Source organism: Microcaecilia unicolor, chromosome 10 (assembly GCF_901765095.1).
Source record: "Microcaecilia unicolor chromosome 10, aMicUni1.1, whole genome shotgun sequence".
Classification (NCBI taxonomy): domain Eukaryota; kingdom Metazoa; phylum Chordata; class Amphibia; order Gymnophiona; family Siphonopidae; genus Microcaecilia; species Microcaecilia unicolor.
This window is the reverse complement of record NC_044040.1, coordinates 116902651-116923366: the sequence shown is the minus strand read 5'-3', so window position 1 is coordinate 116923366 and position 20716 is coordinate 116902651. Positions and strand designations below refer to the sequence as shown.

The 20716-nt window shown below is 44.8% G+C and overlaps 1 protein-coding gene across 4 annotated transcripts in view; it reads right to left on the bottom strand.

The window, feature by feature from the left end:
- The window catches only part of TF (transferrin), a 642048-nt gene that overhangs the window by 429402 nt on the left and 191930 nt on the right, over window positions 1-20716 (bottom strand). For all 4 annotated transcript variants that reach the window (XM_030215724.1, XM_030215726.1, XM_030215725.1 and 1 more), the window contains exons 6-7: window positions 17937-17992; window positions 17591-17760 (exon numbers count right to left, since the gene is read on the bottom strand). In XM_030215724.1, the coding sequence (XP_030071584.1) occupies window positions 17591-17760; window positions 17937-17992 (226 nt within the window). The remainder of the gene's footprint in view (window positions 1-17590; window positions 17761-17936; window positions 17993-20716) is intronic.

Here is a 20716-nt window from a genome sequence, read left to right as displayed (position 1 = left end):
CGGGCCCCACTCGGAGGCCTGGGCCCCGGGAATTTTGTCCCCCCTGTCCCCCCCTCTCGGCGGCCCTGGTGAGAGGAATGGAAAGAGCAACAGCAGGGAGAGGAGCAAGAACCATAGTGTGAGAGCATGAGTTCCAGCTGCAGAAATTAAAGATGGAGATGGAAATGGCTCGCATCCAAAGCTCCAGACCTATTACTACTACTCATCATTTCTATAGCGCTACTAGATGTACACAGCATTGTACACTTGAACATGAAGAGACGGTCCCTGCTCGACAGAGCTTACAATCTAATTAGGACAGACAAACAGGACAAACAAAAGATAAGGGAATATTAAAGTGAGGATGATAAAATAAGGGTTCTGAACAAGTGAATAAGGGTTAAGAGTTAAAAGCAGCATCAAAAAGGTGGGCTTTTAGCTTAGTTTTGAAGACGGCCAGAGATGGAGCTTGACGTACCAGCTCAGAAAAAATATTCCAGGCATATGGTGCAGCAAGATAAAAGGAACGGAGTCTGGAGTTAGGGGTGGAGGAGAAGGGTTCAGATAAGAGAGATTTACCCAGTGAACGGAGTTCCCAGGGAGGAATGTAGGGAGAGATGAGAGTGGAGAGGTACTGAGGAGCTGCAGAGTGAATGCACTTATAAGTCAATAAGAGGAGTTTGAATTGTATGCGGAAACGGACAGGAAGCCAGTGAAGTTACTTGAGGAGAGGGCTAATATGAGCATAACGACACTGGCGGAATATTAGTCGTGCAGCAGAATTTTGAACAGATTGAAGAGGAGAGAGATGGTTAAGCGGGAGACCTGTGAGAAGCAAGTTGCAGTAGTCTAAGCGAGAGGTGATAAGAGTGTGGATGAGGGTTCTGGTAGTGTGCTCAGAAAGGAAAGGGCGAATTTTGCTGATATTATACAGAAAGAAACGCCAGGTTTTAGCAGTCTGCTGAATATGTCCAGAGAAGGAGAGGGAGGAGTCGAAGATGACCCCAAGGTTACGAGCTGATGAGACAGGAAGGATGAGAGTGTTATCCACAGAAATACAGAATGGGGGAGGAGGAGAGGTTGGTTTAGGGGGAAAGACAAGAAGCTCAGTCTTGGTCATGTTTAGTTTCAGACAGTGGCGTAGCCAGACTGCCAATTTTGGGTGGGCCTGAACCCAAAGTGGGTGGGCACAAAATTTTCTCTCTACCCCCCCCCCCCCCCCCCCCCCCCCAGCAAAATGTAGTCACACTCGGATGCATTTGTCACACAGGGTAAAGTGCTGCTTTTCAGTGCATCAGATTTCAGACAATTTATTTAATAGCCTAATCCTTTTCAGTGAGCTTTCAGAGGCCAAAACCTCCTGCCTCAGGTCAGTATAATGCTGTTATGGTATCCTCTCCTGACCTAAGGAAGGAAGTATTGGTCTCTGAAACTTTATTAACACCATATTACTTTATCCTAAATTAAAAATACAATTATTTTCTTTACCTTTGTTGTATGGCCATTTACTTTTTCTCATTGTGTTGCTCCCAGTCTCTAGATTCTGCTTTCCTTCGTTTTCGCTTAACTCTTCTGCCAGGGTTTCCTGGCCATTTGTCATTTTTCTCTCCTTTTTCTTTGCTTTCTTCAATATTTTTCTGCCTCTCTCTGTGTCCAGATTTAATTCATTCTTACTATCCATTCTTTAATTTCCTTCATCTACTTATGGCTTTTCATCTTTTTCTCACCCTTGTTCTCCCCATGCCCCTTCCTCTTATTCTCCAATCTTTCACTTCTCCCCCTTTCCATGCAGCAGCTCTCCTCTTTCTCTCCCCATCCTTCCAGTGTCTCCCCTCTCTCTCCCCATCCTTCCAATAGCCTTCCCTCTTTCTTTCTGCATCCTTCCATCCAGTGTCACCTCTTTCTCCCTACCCTTCCATCCAGCGTCTTCCCTCTTTCTCTCCCCATCCTTCCACCCATCTACCCTCTCTCCTGATCCTTCCATCTAATGTCTCTCTCCCTCCTTCTAACCAGTGTCTACCTCTCTACCCTTTTCTGTTTAGTGTCCCTTCTCTCTCCACATCCTTCCAGTCTCTCCCCTTTCTCTCTGCATCCTTTCATCCATCTCCCCTCTTTCTCTGCCATCCTCCCATGTTTTCCCTCTTTCTCTCCCCATCCTCCATTTTCCCTCTTTCTCTGCCATCCTCCCATCTGTTTTCCCTCTTTCTCTCCCCATCCTTCAGTTTTCCCTCTTTCTCTGCCATCCTCCCATCTGTTTTCCCTCTTTCTCTCCCCATCCTCCGTTTTCCCTCTTTCTCTGCATCCTCCCATCTGTTTTCCCTCTTTCTCTCCCCATCCTTCCATTTTCCCTCTTTCTCTGCCATCCTCCCATCTGTTTTCCCTCTTTCTCTCCCCATCCTTCCATTTCCCTCTTTCTCCCCATCCTGCCATCCATTTTCCCTCTCCCATTCAGGCCCACCAGCCCCAGCTCCCATTGCTGGCCACTGCTGCTTTCCTGATGAGCAGCAGGGCCGGCGCTACAAAAAGAAGAAGCGCTCAGCTGACTGAGCTGAGCGCCAACGCTAACCCAATGAGAAAAAATGTTTTTAAAAAAACGCGGCACTGCATGCAGCCTCAAAGCATTGGCTGCTGGCTCTGCAGGCTCCTTCCGTCTTTTATGTCACTGCCCCTGCTTCGCTACAGGGGCAGTGATGTAAGAGACGGGAGGAGCCTGCAGAGCCAGCAGCCAATGCTTCGAGGCTGCCTGCAGTGCCGCGTTTTTTTTAAAACATTTTTTCTCGTCCTTAGCGACGCATTGGCGCTCAGCTCAGTCAGCTGAGCGCTTCTTCTTTTTGTAGCGCCGGCCCTGCTGCTCATCAGGAAAAGCAGCAGTGGCAGGCAATGGGAGCTGGTGCTGGCGCTGGGCGGGCCTGGGCTGAAATTGGGTGGGCCTGGGCCCACCCAGGCCCACCTGTAGCTACGCCCCTGGTTTCAGATGGCGCTGAGACATCCAGGCAGCAATGTCAGACAGGCAGGCTGATATTTTGGCCTGGATTTCGGCTGAGACTTCTGGTGTGGAGAGGTAGATCTGGGAGTCATCAGCGTAAAGATGATACTGAAAACCATGGGATGAGATCAGAGTACTAAGGGAAGAAGTATAGATGGAGAAAAGAAGAGGTCCCAGGACAGATCCCTGAGGTACACCAACTGACAGTGGGATAGAAGTAGAGGAGGATCCACTAGAGTATACACTAAAGGTATGCTGGGAGAGATAAGAAGAAAACCAGAAAAGAACAGAGCCCTGAAATCCAAGTGAGGACAGCGTATCAAGGAGTAGGTTGTGATCAACAGTGTCAAAAGCAGCAGATAGATCGAGAAGGATGAGGATAGAATAGCGACCTTTGGATCTGGCCAGGAACAGAACATTGGTGACTTTAGCAAGCGCTGTTTCACTTGAATGAAGACCAATCCCTGGGTGCACTATCTGGGAGGAAAGCTCACTGGTCCAAGGACTGTCCATGGCAGTGGCATAGCCACAGGTGAGCCTGGGTGGGCCACTTTGGACTCAGACCCACCCAAAATTGTGATACTCTTGCTGTGGCTGGTGGGGATCCTCAAACCTTGCCAGCTGAAGATTTTCTCTCCTTGGGCAGCTAGCACTCTTCAAAATGTCAGCCAGCAATACTTGCTTTGAGCTGATGCTGAGACCGGCCCTTCTGCACATGCTCAGTTTTCACACATGCAAAAGCACTGAGCATGCAAGGCCTGCCAGCAGCAGCATCAATTTGAGACAAGTGCTGCTGGCTGCCATTTGGAAGAGTGCTGGCTGCTTGAGGAGGAGGAGGAAATCTTCAGCTGGCAGAGTTTGGGGACCCCTGCCAGCTCAAGTATTTAATATTTGGGGTCTGTAGACAGAGAGGAGAGAGAGGAGCAAACTGGAGGGGGACCGGGGGGGGGGGGGGAATTCCATGCCCATCCACCTTAGGCTCAGGCCCACCCAAAATTGGCTGTCTGGCTACGCCCCTGGTCCATGGAGATGTGCTCCCAGTTTGAAGAGGTGAGCAAAGCTTTGTTGAACCATCATGCCATTACCCCAGAGACCTGCAGACTAAAGTTCTGGACCTTGCAAAAGGGGGTGGATGATACTCACAGTGAGTTTGTGATTCAGCTAAGATACCAGCATCAGCAGTGGTTCACTGGAACTGAGGTTAAAACCTTGGAGGACTGCCAAAACCTGATGGTCCTGGAGCAGTTTCTTCAGCGTTGTCATCCAGAGGTCTCTCCAGTGCCACCTTCAACAGGGATAGTGGTATATTTAGTAACCACCGTAATAAGGGCATCCACATTAGGCAGACCACGCTGCTCTAAATCAGACAGCAGAAGGGGATATAATTTGGACATAGCACGATCCACCTGGAGATTAGAATCAGAGGTCTCCCGCCGAGCTGCAATAAGTTCCTGCATTGGCTCATGAATATGGAAAGATACAGGAGGTCTCTTTGTACCTGACATAATAGATGGAGCAGGACCAGAGGACTGAGAAGCAGAAGAAGAAATGTTTAAAGCCTCCATAGATTTTGTGATCACAACAGAGACAACTCCGCACTCAAAAACAGCCTAGCTATATTAGGATCATCACCCCTGTCTGCTTCTGAAATGTCCAAGTCAGGGCCATCAGCAGAACTAGGACACTCAGAATACACATAAAACCTCCAATGAGTCCCGAGGAGGAACATTCTCCAAATCCTGTGAAATGGAACGTTTTAATTTCTTAGGAAGCTGCTCCTCAAAAGCAACATGAGGAGGAGAAGAAGGAGAGGCAGCTTGAATTGACTTTAATAAAAAGGCCTGATGTAAAAGAACAAATTCAGGCGAAAATGGAAGGGCAGAGACATGCAAAACCAACATCCCGGGACATGAAAGCAGGCGAGGAACCCACTGACAAAATGGCTGCTGAAGCTTCGCTGTGTGCAGGAGCCATTGGTGCTGAGCCCGCCAAAACCGCCATCGTAGTGGGCTAGATTGAACTCCCAGAGATGAAGTACTGATGGCCAAAGTAGGCAAAAGCGACATGTCCACAGAAGTAAAGCGTGCAGCAACCGGTAGCCAAGAGCTTACCCCCGCAGCTTGTACAAGACTTAATAGGCTCAGACATAGAGAATAATAATTATACTCACAGAAAACAATCAGTCTGATGACCTTCAAGGCACTGAAGCCCCACAATCTGCCCATAGCACAAGTGCTCTCAAAAAGAACCACAATGGCTACTTTTTCTTTTAGATAGAGGCAGGAGAAAAAGAGAAGGGAAGACTGAGATAAAGAGCTAGAACGTGGCAATGGGGGAGTAGGGAGGGACCTAGACCTCTAGGTTTACACCTGAGGCACAGGATATTCTCAACCCCAAGCTCAACTGAACCTGCAAGCAGGACAGAAGGCCACACAGAAGTCACCACAGCGCACAGGAGCTGCTATCACACCTGCTGGAGATAGAGAATACTGGCTTGGTTGTTAAGCATAGTTATGAGGCACAACTCTTTAGAGTTCTCTAACTCCACCTGCTGGCAGATGGTCACAACCCATTTGTCTGGACTGATCCTTGGGACATAATGAAAATTAAATGTTAGAATTATTGAACATAAAAGTGAACTCAAAAGACAGATTAAAGATAAATCTCTAGTTGAACATTACTACTACTACTATTTAACAATTCTAAAGCGCTACCAGGGTTACGCAGCACTGTACAATTTTAACATTCAGTGGCTGCTGGCCATAAATTTGAGGACTATAAGTTTTGCGTATTGTTTTACATTAAATTGCACATTCTAAATACTAATCACCTTTGCAATGATGATATTCATCTATTATAACCTTGTTTCGTTTAGATAATTGAATTTAAGCTACTTTTAGGATTTCTGCAGAGAGTCTGACCCTTGACCTTCACACAGAACATAAATAGTGCAGAGCAGTACTCAGCACATTCAATGCTAATTGGCAATAATTAGAATTTATGCACATAGCTCACTAAGCATATCTGTAACACAATGTATCTAACTTCTAATGCGTACAGGCAAAAAGGGGCATGGTTATGAGTGGGGAAATGGGCGTTTCATGCACATAGTTATAGAATATGGCCCTCTACACCTAAATCTACATACAAGTTTAGATGCTGGAATATTGACTAAGTGTATTCTATATACTGCGCCTAAATCTAGGCGCTGCTTATAGAATACGCTTAGTCGGATATGTTTCCGCACAGATTTTTTAGGTGCCATGTATAGAATCTCCCCGTAATATTCAACAGAGATAACCAGCTATCTCACGCTGAATATTAGAAATTAACCAGCTAAGTGTCAGGAGCCATTCCTGGGAGCTTAAATAGAGCTGAATACCGGCCCCTGACTTACGCATGTCCATTATAGAATAGCACCTAGTACTTCTAGCATATGTGTACAGACTTCCGTTAATCATGGATTGTGACTAGCCAGTTAGTGTTGCTGTTGCATGATGACCACGGGTTCTTCCAGGACCCTCCACAGCCTAATATTTTCTGGTTTCAGGACCATACCAAGATAGAGTAGAGATGAAGTATAGGAGTAGAGGAGTAACCTAATGATTAATGCAGTGGGCTGAGAACCTGGTGAACTGGGTTCAAATCCTGCTGCAGCTCCTTGTGACCCTGGGCAAATCACTTAACCTCCATTGTCCTAGGTACAAAATATGGATGGTGATCTCAATAGGGACAGGTAAAGTACCTGTTTCACTTTGATTGCACCACAGAAAAGCGAAGATATATACCTGTAGCAGGTATTCTCTGAGGACAGCAGGCTGATTGTTCTCACTGATGGGTGACGTCCACGGCAGCCCCCAGGAACGGAAATCTTCCTAGCAACAAAGGTTTGCTAGAGCCTTCGAGTGCGCGGGCATGCGCAATGTGCATGCACGGCCATCTTCCCGCCTGTTGTGCGAGAGTCCCGCTTTAGTTAAATTATAAAGCAATAACAAAGAAAAAGGACAACTCCAAAGGGGAGATGGGCGGGATTGTGAGAACAATCAGCCTGCTCTCCTTGGAGAATACCTGCTACAGGTATGTATCTTCGCTTTCTCCGAGGACAAGCAGGCTGCTTGTTCTCACTGATGGGGTATCCCTAACACCCCAGGCTCACTCAAAACAACAAAGAAGGTCAATTGGGCCTCGCAATGGCAAGGACATAACAAAGATTGACCTACGGAGAACATTTAACTTAGAGTGCAGCCTGGAACAGAACAAAAATGGGCCTAGGGGGGGTAGAGTTGGATTCTAAACCCCGAACAGATTCTGAAGCACCGACTGCCCAGTCAGGAATCCTGCTGAAGGCAGTAATGAGATGAGAATGTGTGGACTGATGACCAAGTCACAGCCTTGCAAATCTCTTCTATAGTGGCTGACTTCAAGTGAGCCACCAACGCTGCCATGGCTCTAACACTATGAGCCGTGACATGACCTTCAAGAGTCAGCCCAGCTTGGGCATAAGTGAAGGAAATGCAATCTGCTAGCCAATTGGAAATGGTGCGTTACCCAACAGCGACTTCCCTTCTGTTGGGATCAAAAGAAACAAACATTTGGGTGGACTGCCTGAAGGGGCTTGTCCGCTCCACATAGAAGGCCAATGCTCTCTTGCAGTCTAATATATGCAACTGACGTTCAGCAGGGCAGGTATGAGGAAGGGGAAAAAATGTTGGCAAGACAATTGACTGGTTCAGATGGAACTCCGACACCACCTTTGGCAGGAACTTATGGTGAGTGCGGAGGACTACTCTGTTGTGATTAAACTTGAGGTAAGGAGCATGCACTACCAAGGCTTGAAGCTCACTGATTCTATGAGCTGAAGTAACAGCCACCAAGAAAATGACCTTCCAGGTCAAATACTTCAGATGGCAGGAATTCAGTGGCTCAAAAGGAGGCTTCATCAGCTGGGTGAGAACGACGTTGAGATCCCATGACACTGGTGGAGGTTTGACAGGGGGCTTTGACAAAAGCAAACCTCTCATGAAGCGAACAACTAAAGGCTGTCCAGAGATAGGCTTACCCTCTACACGATAATGAAAAGCACCAATTGAACTAAGATGAACTCTTACGGAGTTGGTCTTGAGACCAGACTCTGACTCTGACAAGTGTAAAAGGTATTCAAGCAGGGTCTGTGTAGGACAAGAGCGAGGATCTAGGGCCTTGCTGTCACACCAGATGGCAAACCTCCTCCATTTGAACTCCGACACCACCTTTGGCAGGAACTTATGGTGAGTGCGGAGGACTACTCTGTTGTGATTAAACTTGAGGTAAGGAGCATGCACTACCAAGGCTTGAAGCTCACTGATTCTATGAGCTGAAGTAACAGCCACCAAGAAAATGACCTTCCAGGTCAAATACTTCAGATGGCAGGAATTCAGTGGCTCAAAAGGAGGCTTCATCAGCTGGGTGAGAACGACGTTGAGATCCCATGACACTGGTGGAGGTTTGACAGGGGGCTTTGACAAAAGCAAACCTCTCATGAAGCGAACAACTAAAGGCTGTCCAGAGATAGGCTTACCCTCTACACGATAATGAAAAGCACCAATTGAACTAAGATGAACTCTTACGGAGTTGGTCTTGAGACCAGACTCTGACAAGTGTAAAAGGTATTCAAGCAGGGTCTGTGTAGGACAAGAGCGAGGATCTAGGGCCTTGCTGTCACACCAGATGGCAAACCTCCTCCATTTGAACGAGTAACACCTCTTTGTGGAATCTTTCCTGGAAGCAAGCAAGACTCGGGAGACCCAAGGAAGCGAAATCTACGCTCTCAATATCCATTAGACAGTAGTTGGGCGAAAACCTGCTTGAACTATCATCACTGCAGCGTCATGCTGTTTTCATATTCACAAGCGGTTCCCCAATGCCGGACCACATTTCAACTCTTCCTCAGGAGGAACCAGCACATTGCCTACAATATCATAATAATCACATCGTTCACAACCATCCATTTAACAACTCATATTAACTTAATATAATGACAATATCTCTTCACTTACTTTTATACTTATATACGACCACTTGCCGGAAGAGTACTCCCCCCAACAGGGGTCGGAGGCCACAACGCTGAGCTGTCAGGGCGGAACTAACCTGCTTTTAACTTCCATACCAGAAGACCACACCCGCTCATTTAAAGGCACACTACACTAAACCCACTCGATCTCCCGATTAAGGCCGAGGGGGGACACCGTTCTCCACATAAATATATAGCGCTGCTCCACCACCAGCAAATGAGCACTAATGTCTCCTCCATGAATAGGAGGAGGCAGTTGCAATAATATAACACAGCGAAGCTGCTCTATCTGATGGTTATATTGTTGCCAATTTGCTACTATAGGATTTTCCTGCCTATTGTGACGCAAATTATATAAGTACATAAGTAATGCCATACTGGGAAAAGACCAAGGGTCCATCGAGCCCAGCATCCTGTCCACGACAGCGGCCAATCCAGGCCAAGGGCACCTGGCAAGCTTCCCAAACGTACAAACATTCTATACATGTTATTCCTGGAATTTTGGAGTTTTCCAAGTCCGTTTAGTAGCGGTTTATGGACTTGTCCTTTAGGAAACCGTCCAACCCCTTTTTAAACTCTGCTAAGCTAACTGCCTTCACCACTTTCTCCGGCAACGAATTCCAGAGTTTAATTACACGTTAGGTGAAGAAAAATTTTCTCCGATTTGTTTTAAATTTACTACACTGTAGTTTCATCGCATGCCCCCTAGTCCTAGTATTTTTGGAAAGCGTGAACAGACGCTTCACATCCACCTGTTCCACTCCACTCATTATTTTATATACCTCTATCATGTCTCCCCTCAGCCGTCTCTTCTCCAAGCTGTATAGCCCTAGCCTCCTTAGTCTTTCTTCATAGGGAAGTCGTCCCATCCCCGCTATTATTTTAGTCGCCCTTCGCTGCACCTTTTCCAATTCTACTATATCTTTCTTGAGATGCGGCGACCAGAATTGAACACAATACTCAAGGTGCGGTCGCACCATGGAGCGACACAACGGCATTATAACATCCTCACACCTGTTTTCCATACCTTTCCTGATAATACCCAACATTCTATTCGCTTTCTTAGCCGCAGCAGCACACTGAGCAGAAGGTTTCAGTGTGTTATCGACGACGACACCCAGATCCCTTTCTTGGTCCGTAACTCCTAACGTGGAACCTTGCATGACGTAGCTATAATTCGGGTTCTCTTTTCCCACATGCATCACCTTGCACTTGCTCACATTAAACATCATCTGCCATTTAGCCGCCCAGTCTCCCAGTCTCGTAAGGTCCTCTTGTAATTTTTCACAATCCTGTCGTGATTTAACGACTTTGAATAACTTTGTGTCATCAGCAAATTTAATTACCTCGCTAGTTACTCCCATCTCTAAATCATTTATAAATATATTAAAAAGCAGCGGTCCTAGCACGGACCCCTGAGGGACCCCACTAACTACCCTTCTCCATTGTGAATACTGCCCATTTAACCCCACTCTCTGTTTCCTATCCTTCAACCAGTTTTTAATCCACAATAGGACATTTCCTCCTATCCCATGACCCTCCAATTTCCTCTGTAGCCTTTCATGAGGTACCTTGTCAAACGCCTTTTGAAAATCCAGATACACAATATCAACCGACTCCCCTTTGTCCACGTTTGTTCACTCCTTCAAAGAATTGAAGTAAATTGGTCAGGCAAGATTTCCCCACACAAAAGCCATGCTGACTTGGTCTCAGTAATCCATGTCCTCGGATGTGCTCTGTAATTTTGTTTTTGATAATAGCCTCACCGGTCTATAATTTCCCGGATCTCCCCTGGAGCCTTTTTTAAAAATGGGCATTACATTGGCCACCCTCCAATCTTCCGGTACCACGCTCGATTTTAAGGATAAGTTGCATATCACTAGCAGTAGCTCCGCAAGCTCGTTTTTCAGTTCTATCAGTACTCTAGGATGAATACCATCCGGTCCAGGAGATTTGCTACTCTTCAGTTTGCTGAACTGCCCCATTACGTCCTCCAGGTTTACCGTGAAGTCAGTAAGTTTCTCCGAGTCGTCCGCTTGAAATACTATTTCCGACACCGGTATCCCACCCAAATCTTCCTCGGTGAAGACCGAAGCAAAGAATTCATTCAGTCTCTCCGCTACGTCTTTGTCTTCCTTGATCGCCCCTTTTACCCCTCGGTCATCCAGCGGCCCAACCGATTCTTTTGCCGGCTTCCTGCTTTTAATATACCGAAAAAAATTTTTACTATGTTTTTTTGCCTCTAAAGCTATCTTTTTTTCATACTCCCTCTTGGCCTTCTTAATCTGCGCCTTGCATTTGCTTTGACACTCCTTATGCTGTTTCTTGTTATTTTCAGATGGTTCCTTCTTCCATTTTCTGAAGGCGTTTCTTTTAGCCCTAATAGCTTCCTTCACCTCACTTTTCAACCAGGCCGGGTGTCTTTTGGACTTCCGTCTTTCTTTTCTAATTCGCGGAATATGTATGGCCTGGGCCTCCAGGATGGTATTTTTGAACAGCGTCCACGCCTGTTGTACAGTTTTTACTCTCTCAGTTGCCCCCCTAAGTTTTTTTTTTACCGTTCTTCTCATTTTATCATAGTCTCCTTTTTTAAAGTTAAACGCTAACGTATTTGACTTTCTGTGTACAGTTACTTCAAGGTTGATGTCAAAACTGATCATATTATGGTCACTGTTATCAAGCGGCCCCAGTACCGTAACGTCCCTCACCAGATCATGCGCTCCACTAAGGACCAAGTCTAGAATTTTTCCTTCTCTCGTCAGCTCCTGCACCAGTTGCTCCATAAAGCTGTCCTTGATTTCATCAAGGAATTGTATCTCTGTAGCGTGTCCCGATGTTACATTTACCCAGTCTATATTTGGATAATTGAAGTCACCCATTATTATCACATTGCTCATTTTGTTCGTGTCTCTGATTTCTTTTATCATTTCTGTGTTTACCTGCTCATCCTGGCGAGGCGGACGGTAGTACACTCCTATCACCATTTTTTTCCCTTTTATACATGGAATTTCAACCCACAGTGATTCAAAGGTGTGATTTGTGTCCTGCTGAATTTGTAATCTATCTGAGTCAAGGCTCTCTTTAATATACAATGCTACCCCTCCACCAGTCCGGTCTACCCTATCATTACGATATACTTTGTACCCCGGTATGACAGTGTCCCACTGGTTATCCTCCTTCCACCAGGTCTCAGTAATGCCTATTATATCCAATTTTTCATTTAGTGCAATATATTCCAACTCTCCCATCTTATTTCTTAGACTCCTAGCATTTGCATATAGACATTTCAGAGTATGTTTGTTGTTCTTATTTGCATGATGCTTAGTACCTGACACTATTGATTTGACATCTTTTGTCTGATCTTTAGTTGTATTTAAGGGCACCTGGCCTACCATGGTCTGTTGTGCAACCTCACTATCCAGAAACCCTATCTTCCCTGTTTGTGAGGTATCTTTGCAAGATACCTTTTCGCGAACCATGCGCTTTTGAGCGACTGTCGGCCTTCCCCCAATTTCTAGTTTAAAAGCTGCTCTATCTCCTTTTTAAATGCCGACGCCAGCAGTCTGGTCCCACCCTGGTTAAGGTGGAGCCCATCCTTTCGGAATAGGCTCCCCCTTCCCCAGAATGTTGCCCAGTTCCTAACAAATCTAAAACCCTCCTCCCTGCACCATCGTCTCATCCACGCATTGAGACTCTGGAGCTCTGCCTGTCTCTTGGGCCCTGCACGTGGAACAGGTAGCATTTCAGAAAATGCTACCCTAGAGGATCTGGATTTGAGCTTTCTACCTAAGAGCCTAAATTTGGCTTCCAGAACCTCTCTCCCACATTTTCCTATGTCATTGGTACCCACATGTACCAAGACAGCTGACTCCTCCCCAGCACTATCTAAAATCCTATCTAGGTGACGCGTGAGGTCCACCACCTTCGCACCAGGCAGGCAAGTCACCAGGCGATCCTCACGTCCACCAGCCACCCAGCTATCTATATGCCTAATGATCGAATCACCAACTACAACAGCTGTCCTAACCTTTCCCTCCCGGGCAGCACTTGGAGACATATCCTCAGTGCGAGAGGATAGTACATCCCCTGGTGGGCAGGTCCTGGCTAAAGGAGTACTTCCTACTTCACCAGGGTGATGCTCTCCTTCTAGGAGACCTCCCTCCTCCAAGGTAGCACAAGGGCTACTAGACTGGAGGTGGGACCTCTCTACAACATCCCTGTAGGTCTCCTCTATGTACCTCTCTGTCTCCCTCAGCTCCACCAAGTCTGCTACTCTAGCCTCAAGAGAACGGACATGTTCTCTAAGAGCTAGGAGCTCTTTGCATCGGGCGCAAACATATGACATCTCACCAACTGGGAGATAATCATACATGTGACACTCAATGCAAAAGACTGGATAGCACCCCTCTCGCTGCTGGACTGCTGACTCCATCTTAGTGTTTTTGAGTTTTCCAATATTTTAAAACTTGCTACAGTATTAAGGATATTAGCCTAATATAAAAGTGTCTTTTACTTTATATAGTGTATTGTATGATTTTAGTATTTCCTTCTTAGATGGTAATGAAATGTATTTAAAACCCTATAAGAGCACTCCTTGCTTGTTTCCCTAATTACAATAACTGACTATAAATGAGGAGTTGTCCTAGGGGTGGGTGGGAATACTAAATTAGATCCTGCAGTGGCTGTTAGATTCTATCTGTTAATGCTGTGGTACAGTGTAAAAGACTATGGAGATTAGCTGTTTTCTGTTAGCTGTTGAAATTTGCTTTTTAAGTTTGCCTAACACTAACCTACAATTCCTCCTTTAAACCCCAATCTTTAAGTTCCCAAAGCACAAGCAAAGTAGTGTTCACTTACCAGAGAAATGTCCTCTTCTCTCAGAACTTCTCAGAAAGAAAGTTCAGTGGGACCTTCCCTCTTTATATACTTTTGAATCTAAGGGGCCTCTTTTGAGCAACCTATGCAAGTATTCTACTTCCCCCACACCTTAATTATCACTTAATTGAGGTCACTGGATGAGCTAACTCTCCAGCAGCCAAGGAAAAGAAAAATAACTGCCATTTAGAACAAAGGAGTTCCTACCTCTAGAAAAGGTTTCAGTTTAAAACTAGGTCACTGGATGAGCTAACTCTCCAGCAGCCAAGGAAAAGAAAAATAACTGCCGTTTAGAACAAAGGAGTTCCTACTTCTAGAAAAGGTTTCAGTTTAAAACTAGGTCACTGGATGAGCTAACTCTCCAGCAGCCAGCAGCCAAGGAAAAGAAAAATAACTGCTGTTTAGAACAAAGGAGTTCCTACCTCTAGAAAAATTTCAGTTTAAAACTATGTGGAAAATGCCTATTTCTAGAGAAAAGTTCAGTTTAAAACTGTGGGGAAGGGGTTTATACACTATGGCAACTAGTTAATGGTGCTTGCTTTTCTCTCTCTCTCTCTTTTTATTCCTCTAAACTAGGCCCTGCTTGCTTTCCCCCCTCTCTCTCTCTTTTTATTCACCCTTAATACTAAATTAGATCCTGCAGTGGCTGTTAGATTCTATCTGTTAATGCTGTGGTACAGTGGAAAAGACTATGGAGATTAGCTGTTTTCTGTTAGCTGTTGAAATTTGCTTTTTAAGTTTGCCTAACACTAACCTACAATTCCTCCTTTAAACCCCAATCTTTAAGTTCCCAAAGCACAAGCAAAGTAGTGTTCACTTACCAGAGAAATGTCCTCTTCTCTCAGAACTTCTCAGATATGCTCAGCCAATCTGCTCTTCAACTGACGTTTTGTATGACCAATGTAATATAAATTACATGGACAAATGATGCAATAAATAACTCGTTTGCTGATGCATGTAGTATTTTGCTTCAAAAATTTTTTTTTTGATTGTTAGTGTGGGGAACGGTGATCTCACTGGTGTCATAGGAATACTGGCAGTATACGCACCCCCCACAAGGGGAGTGCCTACCCCTGTCAGTACCTCTACTAGGTCTCTTAATTCACCTATATTTGCTTGACATCTGTACACCACTTTGGGGTGCTCGCTGAACTCAGGGTGAACCATTAGCACGTGCCAATACTTGTGTATAATTGCACAGATATCATTGGCCCTATAAGGAATAACGCAAGCCATAGTGCAGTTGGACGGTCTATGGCGGGGTAAAAATAGCCAAGGATGATAGGCATGTAAAGCCCTCTTATAAGCGCTTCTAAGGACTCTCATGGGATACCCCCGGGCAATAAATCTCGCTGTCATCGATCTTGCCTGAATTTTAAACTCTGTAACAGAAGAACATAACCACGGCTCATCCTGTCCAGGCTGTCGTAGGGTACTCCTGGGCCTCCTCTATCGACGCCACTCGTCGCTGCTTGCCCTCTTGCGAAAATATCAAGGCAAAGGGGTATTGCCATTTATAAGGTATCCCCTCCTTCCTCAGTTGGGATGTTAATGGACGCAGCTCACTTCTTCTTTTCAGGGTTGCTGCCGATACATCCTAGTATATTTCAATGGGGTTCCCACTTGATTGGACTTGCCGCTCTTGCTTTTTTCATCACTGCTTCTTTTAGTTGAAATTCAGTGAAGCATGCAACAATGTCCTTTGGCTGATTAGACTTCCTCATTCCTAGAGCCCGATGGGCCCGTTCCAGGCGTATAGATGATGGAGCACATGGTTCCACTGCCGAGGAGAGCAGCTGCACCGCTATTGATTGCGTCACTGCTGCACAGTCATTAAATTCAGGCAATTCAGGGACCCCACGTATTCGAATATTAGCGCGGCGGCTCCTATTTTCCAAGTCTTGAACTTTGTCCATCAGGTACCTAGTCTCTGCTTTCTGATCCTGCAATTGCTGCTCCATTGATGATATGGTCTCTGCATGTTCCTCCATACCATTTTCAACCTCTGCCACTTGGTTGCCCAGTTCCATTTTTTTTTTTTTGTTACATTTGTACCCCGCGCTTTCCCACTCATGGCAGGCTCAATGCGGCTTACACGGGGCAATGGAGGGTTAAGTGACTTGCCCAGAGTCACAACTCACAAAGAGCTGCCTGTGCCTGAAGTGGGAATTGAACTCAGTTCCTCTGTTCCCCAGGACCAAAGTCCACCACCCTAACCACTAGGCCACTCCTCCACTCCTCTTAATTTCTCCTCTTAAGTCCGCAACTAATTGGGCAAAGTCTTGGTGCATTTCTTTGATATCCGTTTTTATTTCTTGGAACCAGCCGCAGGGTTTGGTCCAGATTTCTTGATTGGACTCTGTCCCCTCTCTCAACAGCTCACTGCTTAAAGGCTCTCCCTCTCTCTGGCCCAAGCTGTTCTCGCGGGCGCCATTTTCCTGATCCTGCATCTCTGGACCCTTCCCCTTCTGCTGGTAAGAGAACGCCGCTAAGTTGAGAGTTTAATCCGTGAAACTGACATAGCCGATCGAAGCGCTTTCTCTGTCCCCTGTACCGTTTTGTCAGGGCACGATTCGCCGTGGGGTGATGCTTATTTTAGCTGTTTTTAAGGTTTTGTAGCGGGAGCTTCGGGTTTACACCGCCACTTCCTCTGATCGATATCATTTTCTGTTTAGGTTTATGCAATTATATTGTGAACTGAAATGCCATGTATGTGTCATTCAGTTTTACATGTTGATTGTAATTTGCTTTGGACAAATATGTTTTGAAATTAATGGACTAAGCAGAGGAGTAGCATAATGGTTAAAACAATGGGCTGAGAACCAGGGAAGCCCAGTTAAAATCTCACTGCATCTCTTTTATTTAGATTTTGCTCACACCTTTTTTTCAGTAGTGGCACACTGTGACCTTAGGCAATTCACTTAACCCTTCATTGCCTCAGGTACAAACTTAGGGGTCCTTTTACAAAGCTGCGGTAAAAAGTGGCCTGCGGTATTGTAGATGCATAAAATTGCCGTGTGCCGAGGCCACTTGTTACCACAGCCAGAATGTCCATTATTTTAAATGGAAGTTGTAAATGGCTGTGTACTAATAAAAATATTGGTGCAATTTACTGCCTGAGCCCTTACCACCACCTATTTTAGTACGCGGTAAAGGATCACGCGCTAACCTGGGGCGACTGGACAGTGCATGACAATAGCCAATTACCACCAGGCATGCCTACACTGTGTCCTCGCACTACAAAATAGAAAAATATTTTCTGGCACAGGAAATGCCGCACGACAAACACAAAACTACTCCAGGGAGCCTACCCACCCCACAATAGTGCTGTTTTGGCATGCACTACCTGTGTGGTAGCCCTACCATGGTCTTGGATTGTAAGCCCTCCAGGGACAGGGAAATACCTGATTGTAACTCACCTTGAGCTATAACTGAAAAATGTGTGAGCGAAATCCAAACCAATAAAAATACAAATCTGCAGACAGGGGAGTTATGCATTAGCCACTGGATAGCCAAAACATGTTTCCCTTTCAATATTAGGACAATTTTTCCTCATTATGGAACAAATTTAGAACAAAAAGAACAGAATTCTTTAATATTTGAGTTAGAATATCAGGACAGGAATGAAATTTTGTGGACAAAATACAGTTGGTACAATTAAAGAAATGAGAAATGGTGGAGTGAAAAATGGAAGCAAATACCTGAGCCATTGTTAGAAAAGACACAATTTCTTCTGTTTTAAGGTTCTCGCCCTTGCTTCTTGTCATGACAGCATGCGCAGGGACTCTGGCCAGGTTACAGTGTACATACTCAGACACAGGCTTCCTTGTATTATCAGGACACAGCAGCTCATACATGCCTGCAAGTTCATCTAAGGAAAAAAGGAGGAATCTAAGACTGGCTTGGTTTTGGACATGGTGAGCCTACTGTTAGTCTCTTGTTATCCATCTCTGGAGGGGGGGGGGGGGGGGGGGGAAGGAAGAATCAATGGCACAAAACATCCATGGTTGTGACAAAACAAAACATGAAAATCAAAATAACACCCACCTGGCACTGTTGTGTGTTTTACAAAAGCTACTTCTCCAGCTCCTTCATGTACACATCTGGGGGGTGGAAAAAAAAAGGAATGTTATATTGTCTGGGACTGGCTGATTTGTGCATGCATCTCGCCTCCTATACACAGGGAACAAGGAGGAACCCTTTCCTACTCCACCTCCAGGTATTAGGGGTAGAGATATTCTGATTTACTAAAAGGAAATGTTGTAAAGAATGACAATTTCTACCTTCCATTTACCTGTAACTCCCTCCAATAAAGCACTTCACAAATACAAAATGGAAAGTTCTGCACTGGAACCTCTCATAAGGCTAAAATGATGAAAATGCTATACTTTATTACTAAACCCCAGACAATTTCCCTGGTTATATGACTGCTGAACCTCTTTCATATTTCTGGATTTGGGACAGAATCAGGAATTTTGTTCTGAATTCTTTGCTTCTGTCTTTATTGAAGAAGATGTAAGAAATCTGCCTGTACTGGAAATGGTTTTCAAGGGTGATGATGCAGAGGAACTGAAAGAAATCTTGGTGAACCTGGAAGATGTACTGAGCAAAACTGACAAATTAAAGAGTAGTAAATCACCTGGACCGGATGGCATACATCCAAGGGTACTCAAAGAACTAAAGCATGAAATTGCTGATCTGCTGTTAGTAGTACGTAACCTGTTGTTAAAATCATCCATAGTACCTGAAGATTGGAAGGTGGCCAATATGACGTTGAGTTTTAAAAAGGGTTCTGGGGCGATCCTGGAAATTACAGACTGGTAAGCCTGAAGTCGGTGCCAGGCAAAGATAGTGGAAACTATTATAAAGAATAAAATTACAGAACATGTAGATAAACATGATTTAATGAGACAGAGTCAGCATGAATTCAGCCAAGGGAAGTCTTGTCTCACCAATTTGCTTCATTTCTTTGAAGGCATGAATAAACATGTGGATAAAAGTGAGCCGGTTGATGTAGTGTATCTAGATTTTCAGAAAGCTTTTGATAAAGTTCCTCATGAGAGACTCCTGAGAAAATTAAAGAGTCATGGGATAGGAGGCAAGGCTCTGGTGTGAATTAGGAATTGGTTATTGGACAGAAAACAGAGTGTAGGGTTAAATGGTCATTTCTCTCAATGGAGGAAGGTGGAGTGCTACAAGGATCTGTATTGGGACAAGTGCTATTTAACAATATTAATAAATTATATGGAAATCGGAATGAGTGAAGTGATTAAATTTGCAGATGATGCAAAACTATTCAAGGTTGTTAAAACACATGCGGAATGTGAAATATTGCAGGAAGACCTTAAGGAAATTGGAAGACTGGGCATCCAAATGGCAGATGAAATTTAATGTGGACAAATGCAAGGTGATGCACATTGGAAAGAATAATTCGAATCATAGTTACCTGATGCTAGGGTTCATCTTGGGGGTCAGCACTCAAGTAAAAGATCTAGGTGTCGTTGTAGATAATATGTTGAAATCTTCTGCTCAGTGTGCGGTGGTGGCCAAAAAAGCAAACAGGATGCTAGGAATTATTAGGAAAGTGATGGTGAACAAGACCGAAAATACTATAATGCCTTTCAATCGCTCCATGGTGCAACTGCACCTTGAGTATTGCATTCAGTTCTGGTCGCCGTATCTCAAAAAAGATATAGCAGGATTAGAAAAGGTTCAAAGAAGAGTGAACAAAATGATAAAGGGGATGGAACTCCTCTTGTATGAGAAAGGCTAAAGAGGCTAGGGCTCTTCAGCTTCGAAAAGAGACGGATGAGGGGTGACATGATTGAGGTCTACAAAATTCTGAGTGGTATAGAACGAATAGAAGTAAATTGATTTTTTACTCGTTCCAAAAGTACAAAGACTAGGGGACATTCGAGGAAGTTACATGGAAATACTTTTAAAACAAATAGGAGGAAATATTTTTTCACTCAATGAATAGTTAAGCTCTGGAACTCTTTGCCGTAGGATGTGGTAACAGTGGTTAGCGTATCTGGATTTAAAAAAGGTACGGACAAATTCCTGGAGGAAAAGTTCATAGTCTGCTATTGAGACAGACATGGGAAGCAACTGCTTGCCCTGGGATTGGTAGCATGGAATGTTGCTGCTAATTGGATTTCTGCTAGGTACTTGTGACCTGGCTTGGCCACTGTTTGGAAAACAGGATACTGGGCTAAATGGACCATTGGTCTGACCCAGTATGGCTACTCGTATGTTCTTATGTTCTAAGTGCAGATGTTAGGAGAATGCCACCCGGGTTTAAACCAGGGGCACCGTAACATGGCTGAGCCAGGTCACCTCAGTATTTATGGGTTAAGGGAGAAGGGAGGGGGACAAGGTGTACAGGAAGGTTCGAGGATTGTATAGGTTAATTTGAGGATAAGAGGATGAGGTGTGGTGTGAATAGATGGCGAGGAAGGTTGGAGACTGGAAGGGAAGAAGATGATTGGAGTTCAGGAATGAGAGCAGTTTTGGTGGGAGGCACATTGTTTGGGAGCTTGGGCATGTGGAGGACATTAACCCGCCTACCCACACCTTGTGTCTTGATAGTGAAGGATGAGTAGAGTGTTGGATTGGATTTCTTTTCTGGTATATGGTGAGGGTGGTTAGGATTTTTTGTCACAATGGGGTTCCATAGCCAATAGTAATTGCAGAATTGATTTCTTATGTTATGTAGGACACTTATTCTATTGTATTCTATTCTGGCTTTTCTATCCCGCTAATTGCCCTCAAGGAATCATAGCTGGTTACAGCGGATATTCAGTAAACAGACAAGTATCATATATCAA